We start from the raw sequence: 21994 nt of genomic DNA on the forward strand, positions 1-21994 counted from the left end.
TAGGAGTTGTTTGGAGATTTCACTGTAGACAGTGTTGCCGTAGTCCATCCTGTTGGTGATGAGTGCTTGTGTATAAACATATATAAATGTATAATGTGTAAAAAATATGTACTTCTACACAGATTGTGAACTGGTCCTGTGATGGCATCTCTTACCTTATCTTTTCCTAAGCCTTATTGACTGTATTCTGACTTGCAGAAACTAGTTTCACTTCACCTAGTTTGATTATTAATGGGATCATGTTTTTTTTATTATTAAATACCAATCTGAGTTGGATTGGTAAAAGCATCAGGATTCTGGAATGCCAAAAAAAGCAAACCGAAGCCAAGAGAACTTTTTAAGAACAGAGGCACATGATAGTGTGCTCTTCTGCCCAGGTCAGGAGCAACCACCGTCAGTACTGTGGGAATCACCCCCCCCCCCTCTTCAACCACACCCCCCGGCTGTGGGGGGAGGCAAATAGAAACAAACCTCCCTTACCTGTCCAGCGCAGATGCCGCACATCTTCCCTAGCCAGTTACGGCTGTGCAGGTCATGGGTGAGCATGGGAGGGGGGCGGGAAGAAAGACAATACGAACAACGGGGAGGAGGGGAGGAGCAAAGAGAATACTGACAATAGGAGGGGCGAGAAGAAAGACAACATGGACAACGGGGGAGGGGTACGGGAGCAAAGGGAATGTGGACGATGGGAGGGGGCAGAATGAAGACATCACAGACAACGGGGAGGGGCGGGAAAAAAAGCAATAGGAACAACAGGAGGAGGGGCATGAAAAAAAACAACACTGACAACAGGTTGAGGGGCGGGAGCAAAGGGAATTCTGACAATGGGAGGGGCTGGGAGCAAAGTGAACAAGGACAACAGGGAGGGGGTGGGAGGAAAGTAAAAGCCGACAGGAAATTACCAAACAAGCCAAGGCAAAAGAATAAGTAGTGCAGGTACAAGATCAAATGGCCGGAATCGAAGAGATCCATGCAGCAGGGGCAAACGCAAGGGGGGGAAACAAAATAGCCACAAGGCGGGACACATGTACTTTATTCACGAGCCAAAACTATGGAATTTATAAAGGCGGACCAAGTAACCAATCACAAGCGGTGGGCGTGTGGTGGGTGTCTTCTAACTTCCCAGAGACATTACAGCATGCCTCACAGAGCAGCGCATGTACACTGCCCCTAGGCTCGACCTCAACAGCTGAGATGGCATTGGAAGGTCTGTCCTAAATACTAAATAGGATAGGCGTTCTGAAGCCATTTCAACCAGCCATGACCAGTTTTTGTTCTGCAGTTCCAGGTAGGGCTCTGCTCTCTATGACTGGTTGCCAAAATACCAGTAAATAATCCCTTCAGTGATAATCATATTCATCTCAGAAAACTATAAAAATCCTTTATGTTTGATAAATAGTAATCTACCATAGTAAAACAAAGGTTGTACTATCAGTGCCATTTGGTCTCAAAGTGCACTGCAATGCATGTGCCCTGCCTGTGCTGCTAGGCGTAATGTGTCATCTGTGCAAAGCGACTGTCAGACATTTTTTTTTTTTTTTAGCAAAGGAGAAAATATCAGTTCTACATTTGAAAATATGAACAAAAGCTGTTTGGGTTACATTTTTATTAGATATGATTTTAAAGGCACAAGTCTTGCAAAGCTCCAACTGTGTTACATACATTTTTGTAGAGAGAAAAAAGAAACAGAAGATGCAAACATGTATAGAAAAGCACATCCGTTTTACACAGTGTAATATATACTGAACTATATAAGGACATAACTTTAACTAGACACTTTCTTTCACTGATTCCCAAATATAGCCATACGTAGTAAGAGGGGGTGGGGGGATACCTACAGATAACCTGATTGTGATGTAATGCCATGGAGAGGTTCAAGCGACACAATAAACTATGGGACCCAAGATCGAGTGGTTTGTAAAAGTGACAAGAAGCCTAGTATAGCTTTCTTGGATCATAAAACACACATTATCCATTCTGTAGTTTGCATTTTCCAAGTACATTTCTTATAGTTATCAAGAATAAAATATGCTTGTTTCAAGCAGGATAATGTTTACTGAAAGCAATCAGTCATATTCTGGGTTTATGTGTCTGTACTAAAAGAATAGAGAATGTTTGTTTATGAAAATTCAGATGTGGAATATTTGCTAATGTATTATTGACTCTTTTAAGAACCACGTTTTTCTCTGTAGCGATGAGGACATGGGCAGTCACAGTCTCCGTTGTTCAGCCCAAAAACGGGCACTGGTTGATTACTTTTGCGCTGCTGAAACCTCACCTTTTTGACATTTTGTAACGGGTAAGCATGTTTTGAAGTTTTCATCATCTGAATGACTTAGTATGCTTTAGAAAGTAGTGATTTGAGAAGGATGCCAGCTAATGTCCCCTGCCTGCCACTGGATATAATCCATAGTTTACTAAATTGATACCATTTCAGCAAGTTATGAAAAGTAATGCACTGTAAAATCTCCATAACATGTGGGTTTGAAAACACTGCTTTTTGTCACATAACAGTAGCTAACCACGTTATACCTCTATATGAGCTGCCTGGTAACACACATATAAAGTATATGCAGATGCATAGTACGTTGTATTACCATCGCAGAGTGAGGGTTCGTGCCACAACCCAAAAGAAGCTAAATTACAATACTCCATCTGCAACTACCCTGATAAGTAGCATAATATTCTCTGCAGATCTCCACATATGATTAATGCCATGCTGGTTTTAATGTGCAGTAGATATATACACATGGCATTTAAAACCAAAAATAAGGACAGAACGGATTAAATATGAGCAGTGAGAAAAATAAAAACACATAAATTAGGTGTTTGAGTGTGGCCCCAGTTGTCTTCGCAGTAGCTTGATTCTAACAGGTTATCCGTGAGGAATAAAACGAGATTTATAAAGTAAGTTAAAAAAAGTATGTTAAAACATAGAATGTGACCTATCCATTCTAGTAATACATTTACGAATGTGTATTTATTAGTACACGTCTTTCCAATAACAGCCACATTTATTTTTACAGTCATGGCATTAATACACATACATACTTGTATACCACAAACCCTCGCCTGCATAATAAAGTACGTGCATATTGAAGTAAAGTTCATTCCGTGATGAAAAATTATAAATCAATGACTTAATGACATTTGGATAAAAACATATTGCTTGAACTAAATATTTTACTATTGCAAAGACAAGTTAAAAAGAGAGGACAAACACACAGTGATATTGATATTATGGCCAATTACTCGTTTGTGCCAATAACTCAGAAACAGGAAATTATTGTAATCCGTTTCAAGATCCGTCAGCGAAAACAATCTTATGCAAGTAGCCATACCCAACACTATTGCGTATCTGTTTAATTTATTTTGTCAGATTGAGTAAATAAGTCCGTTTTCGTGTACTAAAACAAATTCACGTATGTATGCTGGTTAGACAGATAATACAAAGTGCCCTTTATATGTGTTAGAAACTGTGTGATGTACATAATTTTTCTGCAAGTTGAGAATGTGATAGCTATGTTTTTATGCATGTACTGATTAATGAAGATAGGAAAGCTAATTATTTCTCAGTAAGCTTAAGTTTGCGTTCATCATGCAGAAAATACACTATATGGTTAGATGTTTTAAATGAAGTGCATTCGATTACTTCCTACTTTGATACTTTGACATTAATGCTTACATAAAAGTGTAATTTTCTTTAGTTAATTTCAGGTTGGAAAGGCAAAGGAAATGGCAAAGCTTTAATACTACTGTATTTTGAAAGTAAATTGTCATGCAGTTTCCTTTTGAGCTGTGGTGTGCCATGGAAACAAATGAAAGGGAGGAGCTTGTGCAGGTGTGTGCACTGACATGCAGCATAAGGTGCGATGGTGCAGTCATAGAAGTAAGATGCACAGAACTTCAATAGACAGTGCACAGTGCGCCTCCTCTTTAGACTTTCTTGGCACAGTCAGGGCAGTAAATGTGATCCTGGACGCACACAAAGCGCTTGTTTGCCAGAGAAAGGGAGCATTTTTTACAGTTGAAACAGTAGTCGTGCCAAGACTTTTCTTCATAGGAAACGACGTTAGACCCTTTTCCGAACCCTGTTTGGAAATAAAGCAAACAAAAAAAATATATTAAATGAGATACAAAGTTGAAATTTGAAATGTTAGAAATCTATTTAAATTGATTTCTTCCTATGTTTGAAGTAGGTTTTTAAACTTTTTTTTTGTAAGTCACAAAAATCTCCCCAAATCTATGATGGCCGTACATTTCTACTCCTCCAAATTCTTATATGAAATTATGAAGACTTCCCAAGGGTGACTGGAGTAAATATGTATGTCTTCCTATAGTGAGAAACTATCTCCAAAATGTTTGTGGCTTCCCACAAGCTTATACGATTGTGGGTGTTCACTGTTTTTTGTAGAGTAAATTTCCTGTGGGGTAGCCCAGTGTCCCTCAGAACCTGGGCAATACAATGATATTATCAACAATGGTCCTGTCGGGTAAGAACAAAATTGCTTCAAATACTGTACGTATCTCAAAACATATTTATGGCATAATAGTATTACGACATCTGGATTAAATCATTAAGTGCAAACCAAACAAGAGGAAGGGTCAGGACATGTTTTTTAATCAGTGAATTATTTTTCATTCATGTTTTATCTTTTAGTTTTCAACTGACTCCTTAAGATATGCATAAAGATCATTTACAAATACGGCGCATCAATTCAATCGTGGTACAAAATACACAAGACTATGTCGGTGAGATTGAGCAACAACTCCAGATTGAAGACAGCTACAGCAAGATAAGAGGAGATCCTACCTCGGAAATAATAAGGGCACTAATTGAAACTGTAACCAAAAATGGAATGGAAGATGGCTTTTAGAGCCAACATGAACATGATTTTCTAAACCAGCAGGAACCCAGGACTCCAACAATATATGCGCTACCTAAAGTGCACAAGAGACTTGAAAAACCACCGGGTAGGCCCATAGTATCAGGCTGCGGCTCGATCCTGGAGCCCCTGAATACATTTATTGACCATTTTTTACAGCCTTGGGTGGCACGTACGAAATCATACGTATGTGACAGCATGCACATCATGCACATCATCCAACTCCTCGAAGGACAACCCTTTGATGACACAAAACAGATGTTGGTGACACTAGATGTGTCATCTTTGTACACGTCAATCCCTCAAGCAGCCGCACTGGAAGTAATCAAAACTACACTTGATAAGAGGGAACAACCTCACTGGATACCAACTGACTTCCTGATCAACATCCTGGAAATAGCAATGAGAAAGAACTTCTTTGTATTCAAAAACCAATTCTATTTTCAGTGTAAAGGAGTCGCTATGGGCGCAACATATGCCCCCAGCTTGGCGAATATCTTCATGGACCATTACGAAGAGGAACACCTATACGATCTAAGTAATCCGTACCTGGCCAAAATTGATGGTATACACCTGTTACAACGCATTTGTTACAACGCACTACCATTACAACGCAACTTTTACAACGCATACCATTACAACGCATTGCGCTGGGGGGCGCTCTAGGATAGGGAATAAGTTTAATTTACTATCCAACACCTTCCCTAGTGTCCACGGGGACTGGAGTTAGAATAGTAAATTATACTTATCACTATCCAGCACCTCAAAGCGCTATGCGTTGTAATGGTATGCGTTGTAATGGTCGCGTTGTAATGGTAGGTAGTTGTAACGGTATGCGTTGTAACATGGTACATCCCCCAGCGGTATACACCTGTTACAACGCATTTGTTACAACGCACTACCATTACAACGCGACTTTTACAACGCATACCATTACAACGAATTGCGCTGGGGGGCGCTCTAGGATAGGGAATAAGTTTAATTTACTATCCAACACCTTCCCTAGTGTCCACGGGGACTAAATTGTACTTACCACTATCCAGCACCTCAAAGCGCTATGCGTTGTAATGGTATGCGTTGTAATGGTCGCGTTGTAATGGTAGGTAGTTGTAACGGTATGCGTTGTAACATGGTACATCCCCCCAGCGGTATACACCTGTTACAACGCATTTGTTACAACGCACTACCATTACAACGCGACTTTTACAACGCATACCATTACAACGCATTGCGTTGGGGGGCGCTCTAGGATAGGGAATAAGTTTAATTTACTATCCAACACCTTCCCTAGTGTCCACGGGGACTGGAGTTAGAATAGTAAATTATACTTACCACTATCCAGCACCTCAAAGCGCTGTGCGTTGTAATGGTATGCGTTGTAATGGTCGCGTTGTAATGGTAGGTAGTTGTAACGGTATGCGTTGTAACATGGTACATCCAAATTGATGTATGGAAACGGTACATCGATGATGTGCTGATGATTTGGTCTGGAGATGAAATCGAATTAAAAGAATTGAACACCTGGTTGAACAGTAAAAGCAACGACATTCAGTTTACAATGGCACATAGTTCGGATTCCATCAACTTCTTGGACCTCACATTCAAATCCGAAGAAGGTCTGCTATATACGGATTTATTCCGTAAACCTATGGAAAGGAATACGCTTTTGATGTATGGATCCCACCATCCGAGGAACCTTAGGGACAATTTGCCCTATGGGCAATACCTGAGGTTAAGAAGGAACTGCTACCGGAGAAATGACTTTTGCCAGGTGGCTGATGACTTGACATCACGCTTAAAGAAACGGGGTTATCCATCAGGTTTGTTCAAACGAGTGAAGAAACGTGCATGGTATCAACCATGGGAGCAATTACTTGAACCCAGGGAGAGAATGGATGAGACAAGGAGCTTAGTGTGTGTAACCACATACAACACCAAGAGTGCAGACATTAAAAAGACTATAAAAAGATACTGGAACCTAGTGGCAACAGAGTTGCAGATGGAAGAGCAACCGCTGTTCGCTTTCAAAAGAGGACGGAATATCAAGGACACAGTGATCAGGGCATTCCTAGACCACCCCAAACAGCCAGATCTAAGGAGCATGATGAATCTGCCACCAGTGGTGGGTCACCACAAGTGTGGTAGTTGCAAAGCCTGCGATTCGTGTCAGGAAGGATCAAGCTTCACTCATAACTCAAAAACATATAGATTGTCCCACTTCACGAATTGTAACAGCACCCATGTGATATATTCCATCAATTGTCCCTGTGGGTTGGTGTATGTGGGTCAAACGATGCAAAAAGTTAAAACAAGAATACTACAGCACATGAGCAGACTTAGATGCAACACAATTGGGGACCCACTGGTTGAGCATTATAACACCCTCAAACACAAACCAGAGGAACTTGGGTGGAGAGTTTGTGAGAAAGTAACCATAGGTGCCAGGGGAGGTTCTCTAACAAAGGCAATGACCTACAAAGAATGCAGATGGATACACTCCTTAAACAGTGTACAACAGGGCTTGAATGAAAGAGAGGAAACAGCCAGGCAGATGGGACAACTGTAACCGGATTAGTGGGAAAGGTTTATAGATGTATGTATCCATTTACTTTGTAATCCCCACCCATGAAACGCTTGAACATTGTCTATATATGTGTAATCTGTATTCATTTGAAAAGTGGCCTCATAGTCTCTCATCGATGGCATGCATTATCAATGTCGATACCCAGTGTTGCCCCAAAATAGATAGGACTCCCACAATTGAACCAGTGCGAGATGTCTTAAGATGCTTGTATTCACCTCTATATCTGTAATATTTATGCATTGTTTAGGTGAATACATATTCCCCTTCTATGAAATGTTTTAACACTGTCTATACACATGTGTCAGTTATGTGCATTAATAGTGCCAATGCATTCTCCCTGGTCCGTTTGATTAAATATAGGTTCCCCCGTCTGTAATATAAATACTCTACAGGGGTCCGTATTCGCAAACAAACAACAGTAATTGCACGATGACTGCAGACAGGTCATCCAGTAGCATGAAATAAACGACCACGAATGCTATGTTATCGCCGCAACTTGTATTATTTGCGGTTGATCAAACTTAAGTTCTCTCGTTTTTGAACATAAGTTTTTAAATACAAATACTGCATAGTGACTCCGGTTTACAAATTTAACCCCGTAGTTGCGCAATGATTACCAAGACAGGTTGAGCAATGATTACCAAGACAGGTTATCGCCGCAACTTGTATCACTTGCGGTTGATCATAATTAAGTTCCCCCGCTTTTGAACACAAGCTTCAAATACAAATACTGTATAGTGACTCCGGTCTACAAATGTAACTCCGTAGTTCCGCAATGATTACTAAGACAGGTCACCTAGCAACTAACAACCATGAACGCCATGTCGTCATCACGATTAGCGTGTGACGTGTGGTTGCCTAGCGACGAGGCAACGTCCTCGAGTCAAACGCGGAAGTGAGCACATTAGCGGCCCCGCACTTGGAGACCGATCAGGATAGAGAGATCAGAACGGATGGTGGCCGTTTCTCGACTCCCTGAACAATGACGAGAATCTAAACTATGGTGAGTACAGCTATCACAGCGGGAATACTTGCCTAGAATCCCGTATTACAATAACGTGCCAGCATTCATTGATCCGCCCCTTTTTAAACCTCCAGATTGCGGTAAATAACCAACGAAGAATCAAATCCCAACAAGACTAAGACAGTGAGACTCCTAGACTATCGGAGGCAACCTAATGGTGAGTCTAGCACCATATTTCCAACATTAGCCACAAATCTGCCATAAATTAAAAAACTGTATGAGTTTTTGGTCCATTCGCGCTTTAACTCGTCGGAAATAGTCGACAGACGATTCATAAAAACAAGGAAACGCCTAGGTCAACAGGATTGAATCATTATAGAGGCAGATATTTGTTCTCATTTGGTGAGTTGACAATATCACCTAGGGTAATTCAAATTTTTTTTAACTAGAGTCCAATTTACTTACCCCTTATAAATTTACCATGTCACACAGATTAATCAACACAGAAGAGGAGACCCTAACCAGCACAACTCCAAGGTGTCCAACCCATGAGGGGACCCAGGCTGGTGCCAAAATATCCGGTAAATTGTGAATCCCACCCCCATAATAACGTTTTTATCCTTTTTAATGTAAACCTTGTGCAAAATCCAAACCTGATGGTTTTATTCTAATTAACCTACAGGCGCGATGTCACTCTCCCCCGTCCTGAAGAAGACCCGCCAGTGACCCTCAACTAAGGCGTCTATAGGGTCAAAACGTCGACAAAATACCATAAGGACCAATCAACCGAGTCCAGCGTAACATAGCTAATTAATATAGCGTGTTGGATTTGAGAATTACTAAACCAGAGATTGGCTTTCTAACTTCTTTCCCCCTCAATACTTCCCATTCACATGTATATAGGTCACTAATTGTTCTATCACTCAGTCACAATTTTTTCACTTTATGTCACAATTTTCACTGATTTGAATTGATGCGACGTATTTGTAAATGATCTTTATGCATATCTTAAGGAGTCAGTTGAAAAATAAAAGATAAAACATGAATGAAAAATAATTCACTGATTAAAAAACATGTCCTGACCCTTCCTCTTGTTTGGTTTGCACTTAATGATTTAATCTAGATGTGGTAATAAGTAATACTATTATGCCATAAATATGTTTTGAGATACGTACAGTATTTGAAGCAATTTTGTTCTTACCCGACAGGACCATTGTTGATAATATCACTGTTTTTTGTAGGCCCTGTACTGTAGATTACAACTTGCCTCATCGCTGATCCTGAATTTAAATCTTTAGAAAATCAGCCTTATCCGCAAGTGCATTTTAAAATCGTGAATTTCCACAAATGATGATTCCGTGAATTAGGATATTGAATTTACCACAGTTTGCACTGTATTGTAGCATTTGTATGGTGCTTTATACCCCTAAAGAGGTTGAAAAGAATATTAATTTACATCTGTTCCTTGGGTTCTCCTTCAGAGTATTTGGATATAAAGGATGATGGTTCTATTGGATCTATGTGTGTTATGTTGTTTCAGGTGTGTAATGCTTGGAGACATGCTCTAAACATAAAGGAGTGGCACTGTTTCCCATAAGCATGTAGTGTGACTAAAGGCAGGGTTGCACATATGGATATATTTAGGAGTATTAAGCAAGCCGTGAATAGACAATGTGGAGTCAACCAAGGGTGACAGGTAAGTGCCCAGCAGCTGGAGGCACTGTTAAGGGGGGAATAGTGTGGGAAGTAATTTAATGTTATTTAAGTAATTATTAATTTTATTTTATTGGTATTTATTAATTTGTTAATTGATTTATTAACATGTTATTTTTTTATATTTAATTGATAAGTATATTAATGTAACCCCTACGCTAACCTACATTTTCCACACTGTTACACTCACTGGAGTGGGAATAGTAATTTTTACCCCTACGCTATCCAACACTTTCCCTACTGTTGCACTCACAGGAGTGGGAATAATAATTTTAACCGCTATGCTATCCAACGCTTTCCCTACTGTTGCACTCACTGGAGTGGGAATAGTAATTTTTACCCCTACGCTATCCAACACTTTCTCTACTGTTGCACTCACTGGAGTGGGAATAGTAATTTTTACCCCTACGCTATCCAGCTCTTTCTCTACTGTTGCACTCACTGGAGTGGGAATAGTAATTTTTACCGCTACGCCATCCAGCGCTTTCCCCACTGTTGCATTCTCTGGAGTGGGAATAGTCATTTTTACCCCTACTCTATCCAACGCTTTCCCTACTGTTGCACCCACTGGAGTGGGAATAGTAATGTTGTACCCCTCCTTATGCAAGACCTGTATATATATCCATTAGAAACGTATACACTCTGAATAGAGCAATTGTTGATGTGTTAAGGGAAATAAAATAATGTGCATTGTTAGTATGTTTGCTTCATATCAATAACTCACACTAAACTTTTCCCCGATTTTTACTAACCTCTTGGTGTGCAATAAATAATGCTCTACAAGACTACATCTAATTATTGCTAAAATATGAATGACTGGGCTACCTGTGATAGGGTTGCTGCATCCAGAGCACTTCTTGGCTACACAGGTTTTGTAGCAATCCACACAGTAGAACAGGTCTTCCACAGCAGTGAAGCGCTGTCCAGCAAGCTTCTTTTGGCAAGTGGCACACACAAAGCACTCCGAGTGCCATGGTCTATCCTGGTAATTGATCCCTCCAGATGTGATGGCCTATTGATAAAGTAACTGACATTAACACAATGTACAATTTACAACATATCTTTCACTCATCTATGCGTTTACTGTACACTCTTCAGGAATTAATGATTTATTTTATTATCAATATAACTGGAATGAAATTGAGTCAAAAATTATTTGGCCATTGGGATTACCAATGCCACTGAGAACCTGAAATTAAACATACCTTGGTCACAATAAACGAACACATTCTCAATTACTCAGTTTGAAGCAGACGCTGCTTTAACAGGGGATATATATATATATTTTTTAATGTTTTTATTGAACAAAGAAAACCTGATTCAACAATCTATGCACACCGAGTGAGTCACATAGCATGGGGGGTTTCGTCGCATCACAGGATACATTACAGTAATAATCACATTTAGGATTAAGGGGAGTCAGACATTTCTGATGCAGATACAGTAGCCGGTGGTTCACAAAGGTCACCCCTGTATGTGTTCCAGAGTCCCCAGACCTTCTCCCACTTGCCAGGACAACCTCTAGCAACATATACATTTTTTCACGCATCATGCACCAATCTAGGTCTTCGGACCATTTGGAGAGATCCGGGTCTCGGGCGGCTCCCCACCGTTGTGCTATGTTCTGCTTTGCTACCATACAAACCAGGGTCACCCATTGCTTCTGCGAGGCATTCAGATCAGTCGGCCCCCCACACATTCAACAAGTACCGACGGGCCTCCAAAGGAACCTCAGTCCGAGTCACCTCTGTCATTACCTCATGGATCTTGCGCCAATACACAGTAACATACTCACAATGCCACAGTACATGGAGGAAGGTTCCCAGCTCACCACAACCTCTCTTACAATCACCACTCACTCCCCGTCCCATCTTAACCAGACAAGGCCCGGTGATGTAGATCCGGTGTAGGATTTTTAATTGAACCAGTCTGAGTCGGGGAGCACCTCACCCCTCGGGACGCGAGCCATCAAAGCATGTCGGACCTAGCGATAGCGGAAGTACTCACTATCATTCAGTTCATATTTTGTTTTCAGTGACTCAAACTTGTGCATCTCCGTCCCGTTCCAGACATCCTTCACCTGGGAGACACCAATCAATTCCCATTTATCAAATCCTTTTGATTTCCACAAGCTCCCCAATTGTTCGGAGTTGATCAATGGCGTTGCTAGTGTCAGTTTACCCTCCCAACCCAAAGACTTATTTGCAATGTGCCAGATTGTTACCGCATGGGCGGTTGGACCCGTCAAATGAAATCTTCCCTTCCTGGCGTATAACGCTCTACCGATATCTCCCCCTGGCGCCTGTTCTCTATCCATAGCATATCCCGGATCCCCTGGGAGTCCGTATACAATTTGATTGATGGCCGCCAGTTGGGAAGCCCAATAGTATTTTCTCAGATCAGGGAGTCCGATGCCTCCATCGTACCAGGGAAGGGTCAACTTCAGAAAAGAGATCCTTGGTCTACCTTCCCATAGAAGCACCCTCTGCAATCGTTCTATATCTTTAAAGTAAGACACGGGGACCGGGTCCATCGCGTTTTGCAGTGCATACAGAAATCTTGGTAGGGACATCATTTTGAACAACGTCGCTCTTCCGAGCATTGAGAGTGGAAGAGCCCTCCAGCGCACCACATCGTTTTTCAGTCGGCTCAGAGGGGAACCCAAATTACGTTCAAATCTAAGCTTTGCATCAAACGTTATGTATATGCCTAAGTAAGTAAATCCCACCTTTTCTATCTGAAGAGGACACGACTGCTGGATCACTGGTGGCTCCCCGGACAAGACAAAAAGTACAGATATCGACCAAAAATTGCCAAAACATCCAAAAAACACTTCGGGGATGCTCTGGGCCTGGTGAGGTAGAGTATAATGTCGTCTGCGTAAAGTGAGATCTTGTCTTCCCACTCCTGCGTCCATCTCAGACCGCGTATTGTTAGGTCCCAGGGGACCCAAGCCGCCAAAGGCTCCAGCGCCAGTGCAAAGAGTAACGGGGATAAGGGTCACCCCTGTCTCGTGCATCTCTGTAATGAAAAGTCTGCCGACTTACGGTTGTTGACCGTCACTCTCGCCAAGGGGTTGGCATAAAGGAGTCTCACCCACCCTACGAATTCCTCCCAACTTTGCCAGCACCGCGAACAAATAAGACCACTCGACTCGGTCAAAAGGCATGGTGGCATCAAGTGACACCAGAGCAGCGGGCTCCTGCAAGGTCGGTGAACGACCGAGGATCCCATGCAGTCGACCCAGGTTGAGCGCAGTGTTATGGCGCGGCATAAACCCCGACTGGTCTGGATGTATCAAGGTAGAGACCACCTTAACCAACCTTACAGCTAGCAATTTAGCGAGGACTTTAGGCTCTGCATTAAGGAGGGAGATGGGCCTGTATGAGGAGCAGAGAGTCTTGGGTTTCCCAGGCTTATGAAGGACGACTATGTTAGCAACCCATTGGTCATAGGGGAGTTCACCCTTTTCCCTGCTCTCCAGAAACATCGTGCGCATGTAGGGCGCGAGTCTCTGGGCATGTAGTTTGTACAGCTCAATCGGTATCCCGTTAGGGTCGGTGGCTTTTCCGGACTTCGTGCCTCGTATGGCCTGTGCAACTTTGTCGTCAGTGAAAGGGGAATCTAAATACTTTCTGTCTTCATCAGACAAAGTCGGCATAGCAATATCCTTAATTATAGCACTATTTTCGTCCTCGGTGTACGAGGCAGCTGAGGTGTACACCTCTTTGTTATACATGGCAAACTCTTCCGCCACCTCCTGCGGATCAGTTACCCTGCACGCTTCACTAATAGACAACTCAGGCACCAATCTGGAGGCTCTCTCCCCCCTCTCGAGCCAAGCTATCAATTTCCCCGCTTTATCACCATGTTCATAGATCCTGCTCTGTATATCATTGTATTGGGCAACAGCCTTCTCCCGTGCCATGCTCTTATACTCAACCTGACGGAGCTTCAAGCGGTGGAGACCGTTCTGATTCGGCGACTCCGACAGTTCTTTCTCTAAGGACATCACCTCTGTCTCCAGTCTAACAATATCTGCCTGATGTTTCCTTTTATTTCTCGCTACCAGGGACAGAACCTCACCTCTAATAACAGTTTTGTAGGCCTCCCAAATTATCCCTGCAGAGCTTACACTGCCAACGTTTTCATTAAAATATTGATCTGAGAGGCGTTTAGTCTCCTTTTTCACATATGGGTCCTTGAGATACCATGCGTTAATGGGGGCAACTTAACCCGCCGACGGACCACCGTAGTCTAGCCGCAACCACACGGGGGAATGATCAGATATACCTCTGCTCATGCACCCGGTTTCCCTGATGTTCACTGCTTCCGAGGCTGGTATAAGAACATAATCTAACCTTGGCATGCTATTATGCGCTGCAGAGACGTGAGTGAATTGTTTCTGTGTAGGGTGTTGTGTCCTCCAGCTATCTACCAGACCCAATGTTTCTAGAAATTCAGGGAGCCACCGCTGGGACTGACGGAGAACCCTCCCTGGGTGTCTATCAAGCTCTCCATCTAACACTGCATTGAAGTCTTTCCCTACTACGAGGGGGCCCAGGGGGAGCGTGAGAAAGACCACGCCCAGGTCTCGGAAGGTATCAGATTGCAAGCCAGGTGAAACATATGTCGACAAGAATGTGACTGTCCTATTAACAGGGGATATTATGTCACCTGAGTCACTAGACTGTTACCTTTATGGTAACACAGTGTTTAACTATCACTACACAGTAGAACGAGCCACCACAGACAATTGTGTAAAAACTCATCAATGGTTATCCATGGGAACAACCTTTTTACTGCACACACACACATATGTAGGAAGAGCTTTGGTCCTTGTATCTGAACAATCTCAATGTTGCTAATTTAAGTCTAATAATTTCCTTAACATTTGGTGTGAATCTGGTGCATGTCTCTAACGCTTTCCTAGCAAATTATTTTTGGGAATATTCTCATAGAGGTTATAGAAACTTTGATGATGTGAAAACGTGGCCAGAGGGTGCTTACCTCCTGGATAACCTCGAGCAGTTGGTAAAAATACACATTTGTTTCACAAACCCAACATATTCTACATTTGAGCTGTAATATCTATTAACTCTGTAATTACATTATGGAATCTTGATAATGGGATCAACTAATAACAGCCGTCATCGTGACTTTGGGCCTGATTTAGATTTTGGTGGACGAGTTACCGAGTCACAAAGGTGACGGATATCCCGCCTGCTGAAATATAAATCCTATAGAATATAATGGGATTTATTATTTCGGTTGATGGGATATCCCTCACCGTTGTGACAGAGTAACCCGTCCGACAAGATCTAAATCAGGCCCAATGGCATTATATGTTCAGGGGCACCAGGGGCACCATCAAAAACAATGATAGTCAATCAGAACTAATCCTAGATATTTATGAAGCCATCGCAGTAGGCAGACTTCAAATATTGCCTTAAGTGACATAATATATTACTGAAAGAAACATCAAAAATAAAATCAAGTTGGAAAAAAACTACTCAAGTCAAATAAAAATTGTTGTACAAGCCACTTCCACATCAGTATCCCCTTGATGAAAATCAGGCTTCCTGTTTTGCATCTTCAACATGCCTTCTAAGTAGAATGTGGCATTGCTGTTCAAAAACCTATATAAATAATAATTGCACAGTACTACTCACATTCTTGCATTTGACACATAGCTTGGCAAATTTGTGCTCATGGCAGGAGACACAGTAAATCTCTTCGCCTTTTGGGAAGAAACTTCCCGATCCTATTGCTTGTTTGCACTGGCTGCAGGTGAAGCATTCCTCATGCCAGACACTTTTCTTGTACTCCATATTTTTGCTTCCTGAAATGGCATAAAGCATTATGTAATAAAAATCAGAATCACTCTCTTCCCATTGTTTGCATCATCGTTCTCAAGTAAATTCCATACATCACCAAAACATTACACAAACATGTAAAAAGAAATTAAATTATTTTAGAAGTGAAAGACCTCAAAGAAATAGCATAACACGATTCCATAAAACATACATCATACAATATATTAGTATTTGTACTACGAATAGCATATAGATTCAATAAGAACTTCACAACACCCAAATAGCAATATAAGCATTTTAAAACTATTCTTATAAAAAAACACCATATGTATAAGCAATTATTATGTCATTGAAAACTAAACCATTGTACCGATTGATAATTTTAACCCTTACTCAACACCTGTTTTAAAGTCACAATCAACTTAATTTGTTCTCAATCAAGGTATAATTACAGGAATATAATATTACAAATTAACTAGAGGAAGAGGCAAAGGAGTAATTGCATGGGTCAGGATGCCTAATCTAATATTAATAATTTATTTCCACATAATCATTACAAATTATTAAAAAGCGTCAGAAATCATCTCTACCACTGGGAATGCAGTAAATTTATTATCTCCCTGGTTCTATTAAAATATAGCCCTTGCCATCTTAATGTGAATAGTTGACTGGATAAGTAAACAAATAGCACAATTTGTCAAAGTGCATTTTGCCTTGAATACAAACAAGTCCTGTGCACACTTTACGAACAGTAAGTCTTTTAAAGGTTTACAAGAGTAACACGAGCAAAGTAATAATCGTTGAAGCAAGATGGACTCTTAAAGATAGATTTTCAAAAGAAATGTATTAAGCCTCCCATTCTGGAGGGGTGACATGAAGAAAAAGAACAACACAACCAGCCGACACGTGTTTCGTCACTGAGTCAATGGCTCGTGACTCTTCAGGGCTGTAATTAGTATCAAAGGTAATAGGTTATGTGGCCGGTGATAATTCCAACCCGGCGGAAACGGGTAAAAAGAACAGCGTAGTAAAATCAAGGGTAGGGAGAAAACAACGAACGGGTACATCTGTCGTGTAAGCGGCCAGTATAGGAGCCCCAGTGCGGGTGGATCCGTGATGTCTGACTTCTGTGTTGATTTTACTACGCTGTTCTTTTTACCCGTTTCCGCCGTTTACCTTTCCCTATACTTTACCATATGGAGATCCCCACCTCAACAGCAGACTCTCCCTATGGTAGTAAAAAAGTTGATTTATTTTGAATAAAATAGATAGTACAAATATGTTGTGTTAAATATTAATGTAGGTTCATTTTAATCATATTTTTCAAGTGTTTACCAAAAGAAAAAATGCTGCAGCACTATTAACTTAAATTGAATCACATCATTCATTAATTTAAATATATTCAATGTAATTACAATTATTTTGCTGAAGTTTAAATTTAAAAATAAATTCCCACCTAAAGTAAAAATGTCTATTAATAACATGATGTATAAAATTAATAAAAGGATGTTGAATATATTTAATTGAAAATAATGTTAACTTAGTTTTTACATTAAAGTGTTATTAAAATAAGATATACTTAAATATGTATTATTTGGTAGGGTTTAAGTTATATTTATGTATAACTTTAACTATTTTAATCAATGTATTTTATTTCATTAATTATTATTTAATGTAGGCTTATATTTTAAGTCCCTACCTCCATTATTTTATATGTGAGAGTGTTGCAGTACCAGTGATCTGTGGTCCTGGACTTACTCCAGCTCTAAGCTGGGGAAATTTACTTCTGTTTGGGTCACTTTTCAGCTTTAATGATTTTAGAACTGCAGTTTGTGAATCGCAATGGGCTTACTCTTTTGTGGGTGGGTGCACATCCCTTCCTCTATCAACCTCTCACTAACACTCTCTTTACTCCTTCCTAATCTCCTATTAGTCATAAGTATTTTCCAGTTTGCAACCACCCCCTTCTGTCCCTCCCACATTTATGACTGAAACATATACTTATGTGTACAGAGACGATGCAGTCGGTGAAGATTTCCACAAAGAAAAATATAGGAGTGGCAGACCATCCATACATAAGTTTGTGTAATGCATTGAACTTCTAGATGATCCCTTATCTGCCATAGGTAAAGTATGTGTTATTGAAAAGCACATAGAAACGATCCATAAAGATAAGTGTAAAGGTATAGGCAGAGTTCTGCAACTCTGCCTGAATGAACGTCTACAATGTTTTGTCATTCACAAAACTGTAATAGTACACCTGGCCTAAAAAGCACACTACGCGCAGGTTTCTAATCACCCATCACATGACTTTTGTTGGTGCCTTTTTTCCCTGTGATTATTTACAATTCTAGAAAGTGGGAAAGGCAGCCAGAAGGTCACAGGGGCATTCTTTTTCTTTTCAGTGTGGGGAAAATATTTTTCCTTGTGGAGAAAACCCTGTTTACCTTACCCCTAACAGATCTGGGAATAATACCTTCCTCTTCCAATACTGGAAGAAGAACTATTCGAATTCTTGGCTCATGTAAATTTCGAACTATTTCCAAGGTCGAATTCTAGTTTGCGACAGCCAGAAAATGCACATTTTGTGAGTGTTCACAAACTTGCAAGGCTAATCATACTGTGTTACTCCCACTTCTCACCCCTTAATTGCGATTTACTACTGCTAATTTCCCTGCACACATAGCTGAGAAATCCATAGTAGTGAAACCGTTCAAATCTATTAGGATTCTTTTTGTGAATTTTTGACAGATGTTGTAATTTGTGTCCATTAATTTAGATTTATGGCCAAAAATGACTTTGTGAGTTGGGCCCATCGTCCCACTACACTCTGTCAATATCAGGTGTTTTTTTTCTTTAACATTCCCCACTCCCCCCTAATCAGAAAGAATAGAATGGATAGTAATATCAACAGAACCCCCTGAAATTTCATAAGGCAGGCTTGATAGAGCACAACCACATTATATGTGGTAGATTTGACTCATGACTGTGGGGGCAAGTTCCATTGCACTGGGCAGGACAATTCCTTGCAGAAAAGATTCTGAATGTGTATGACGTCATCATATTGTGCTAATTAGGCTGCCTTCAGTCTGCACTCCTACTCCTTCTGGAACAAAATAATGAAGCAGCAGTTAAATAAAAGCAAAACACATACCTATGAAAATAAAGAGTGGCACAGAAGCAAAGTGTGTGGAAATGTATTAGCACATCTACACAAAAACTGCAATGATTATAATGATTTGGGAATAGAGTATAGGGCTATTGAGCCAAGGACTAGATGCAGATTGTGTATGGTAAATGTGAAGGTGATCGAGCCGCATATATTATTACCATGCGTTGGCACACAGATAGATCCTATGCATGGCTCTGCAGAGAGTGTGGGCCCCATACTCAAAGTCCCCATAGCAAGCTGGAGCATATTATGGCCACATCTCAGCTTGCATGGCAGTCATGCCTGTGTGCTGAGGCCTTTCCATGACATGGAGTGAGGCTCAGAGCCAGGCCCTGTTGTCGGGAGGGCACACTAAGCGTGCATACCTTTCTTAGGACAACTGCTGTCATCTCTCCTCGCTGTAGACGAATGCATTTATATGTGGGAGTGAATTTATATCTGTAGGTGGAAGAGAATTTATTATAGTACAGTGCAGGCCTTTTCCCATGCATGATACAGCAGCTTGCTGGCTTCTCCCATATTTTTTTAATTGTTATACCAGTCCCCTATAACTGCGTTTTGTGGCCATGCATAAGGTATATGGATGTTGTGTGCATGTGCATTCCGGATGTGTGCATATTGCATGTCTGAACAGTGCTCAGATGTGAAGGGTATATGTGGAGAACAAGTAAGCGCATTGCGCCACTGCCACCATGGGTTCCATTTTGTATTAAGCACATTTTGATGGTACCTAGCATGGGGCTTGGAGGGGGAGCCCAGACTGCCGATGTGCATTGCAGTTACCACACCCCAAAAAGCATTCCCGTGATGTCTATCAGTTAGTCAGACAGTGAGGTATTGCTGAAATTAGGAAAGGAGACAGAGGGCCACTTTGGAGCTACAGAGTTACCCCTTCACGACCCATTGTTCTGTGGGAGAGGCTAACCCAATTAGGTTAACGCATAATATAAGTGCTGCAGCCTCACTTGCCTTTGTGCTCTTGTTATGTGTTGCTCCCAAGAGGAGATTACTAGCCACCCCCTGCCCTCCTGCTTAAAATTATCACAAAGTCCTTGGATGAACCGATCTTCATAGAATTTACAAAAGTGCATAACTCCAAGAACTGGTCACAGAACTGAACTGCTGGAACACTCATGGTCTGTCTGCAACCTGGGTAGAAAGATGAGGCAGAAACCTTTAGTCAATGTGGCAAGATTTCCTGACCTAAGGCCTGGGGTCCCAGAACAGTAGTGACCGGGACATTCCTCTGAGATTTGGGTTGGGGCACTGTCCACTCCCTTTGCGTGGTTTAGGACAAGTAGTTGGGAGGAGCCGACTAACCTGTCAGGATGAGCTGCCTGCAACTAATTTCAAAGGATAATGCTAACTGACTGTACAGATGGGGCAGTGGAGGAGCGTGTTCATGTGCATGTGAATGATGAAGATGCTACTCGGAGGAAGTCAAGGCTGCAAAGGAGCTTGGTGAGGTGAATCAACACCACCAGAGATGGGGCACGACCCATATCGAGTCCAGCAAAGTCCAAAGGCCTGATGTGTACCCTTGTAGCCATGGCATCGACACCTGCGCCGAAGGGCGTCTCAGAATACATCCACAAGAGAATTCCCATCAGTGATCTAGCACCCAAAAAATACAGATGCATTGTGACAACCGTGGCTGCCGACACAGGATGATCTTCAAAAACCTCCCGTTGCCGAGAGAAGCCCAAGAGCGTTTGATGATTGTCTCGGGGTGCACACCCCTGTGACCACCTGCATACCTCCGACTGATGTGTGGGGGCAAGAATTACTTTTTTTTTTTTTTAAACCTTTTTATTGGAAGACAAGCAAAAGACAGTAGTGTAGTACATACAAAGCATATTATGATTCAGAGAACAGCGCAGTGCAGCATTGTACATGGAGAGTTAAGGCGCCAAGTCCAGATGGGGAACAGAGTGGGCAGGAGCGATAGCATAATATCAGCAAATACACGAGGTGGAGCATAGCAGTACAGTTCATAGAAGTACATCAATAACGAGGATCACAATCGTACATCTTTACAGAAAGAACAGCACCAGGCAAGTGGGTGCATACCCAGAGTTCAGTAGGCCCAGAGTTGAGGCATCTCAAATCGCCACAGAAGGGCTGGCAATGCGGCCCCTCCCCCCACACAATGATTATACAGTGTAAGCCATGCACAGCAAGGATCATCAGTACACAGAACCCCTCCCGGTCACTGTGTCATATGGAGTGTCGTAGACCGAGGAATAATCAAATCAAGCGAGACCCCGTCAGCCCACCCCAACCCGATCCTCACTGTCCGAATCAGAATCCTGCACAGCCCTGGTAAGTAGATACACCTGTAATGGGCTCCAAAAGTCCCTAGGCCTACAGCGCACCGGCATCATTTCTGCGTACACATTAAACTGGTCCTGACAATAGACAATATCCTTCAGCCAGTCCCCGAATCGCGGTATCCTGCCCCGCCCCCTAAGCAGGCCACTCGCCGTTTTGCCAACAGTAGTGCCACATCCACAAACCTGCGATAGGTCGCCGGCACCTCCTTGGTATAACCCAGCAATAGGACCACAGGGTCGAACAGCACCCCATCCTCAGTCATGACCCGAAGGGCATCATGGACCTGCACCCAGTACTCCGAGATGGGCCCACACTCCCACGCCAAATGCAGGAAGTCGGCCCCCGCCGTATGACAACGAGCACACCTATCGTCCTCCGCTAATCGGAACCTGAGTTTCCTAGCTGGAGTGTAATAGAATCGGTGTAGGAATTTATAGTGTATGATTTTTAAACGGCAGCTAGAGGAGATGTTGGCAGTCACACCACAACAGTATGCCCACTGGTCATCAGAGATTATGTCCGATT

The 21994-nt window shown here is 41.9% G+C and overlaps 1 protein-coding gene across 2 annotated transcripts in view; it reads right to left on the reverse strand.

The window, feature by feature from the left end:
- Nucleotides 1-1591: 1591 nt before the first annotated feature.
- FHL1 (four and a half LIM domains 1) overlaps nucleotides 1592-21994 on the reverse strand; it is a 321710-nt gene continuing 301307 nt past the window's right edge. For both annotated transcript variants that reach the window (XM_086918670.1, XM_086918669.1), the window contains 3 exons: nucleotides 15820-15989; nucleotides 10973-11159; nucleotides 1592-4091 (listed from right to left, as the gene is read on the reverse strand). In XM_086918670.1, the coding sequence (XP_086774796.1) occupies nucleotides 3937-4091; nucleotides 10973-11159; nucleotides 15820-15989 (512 nt within the window). In that variant the 3' untranslated portion in view covers nucleotides 1592-3936. The remainder of the gene's footprint in view (nucleotides 4092-10972; nucleotides 11160-15819; nucleotides 15990-21994) is intronic.

The sequence above is a fragment of the Lissotriton vulgaris genome, chromosome 4_1 (genome assembly GCF_964263255.1).
Source record: "Lissotriton vulgaris chromosome 4_1, aLisVul1.2, whole genome shotgun sequence".
Taxonomy (NCBI): Eukaryota; Metazoa; Chordata; class Amphibia; order Caudata; family Salamandridae; genus Lissotriton; species Lissotriton vulgaris.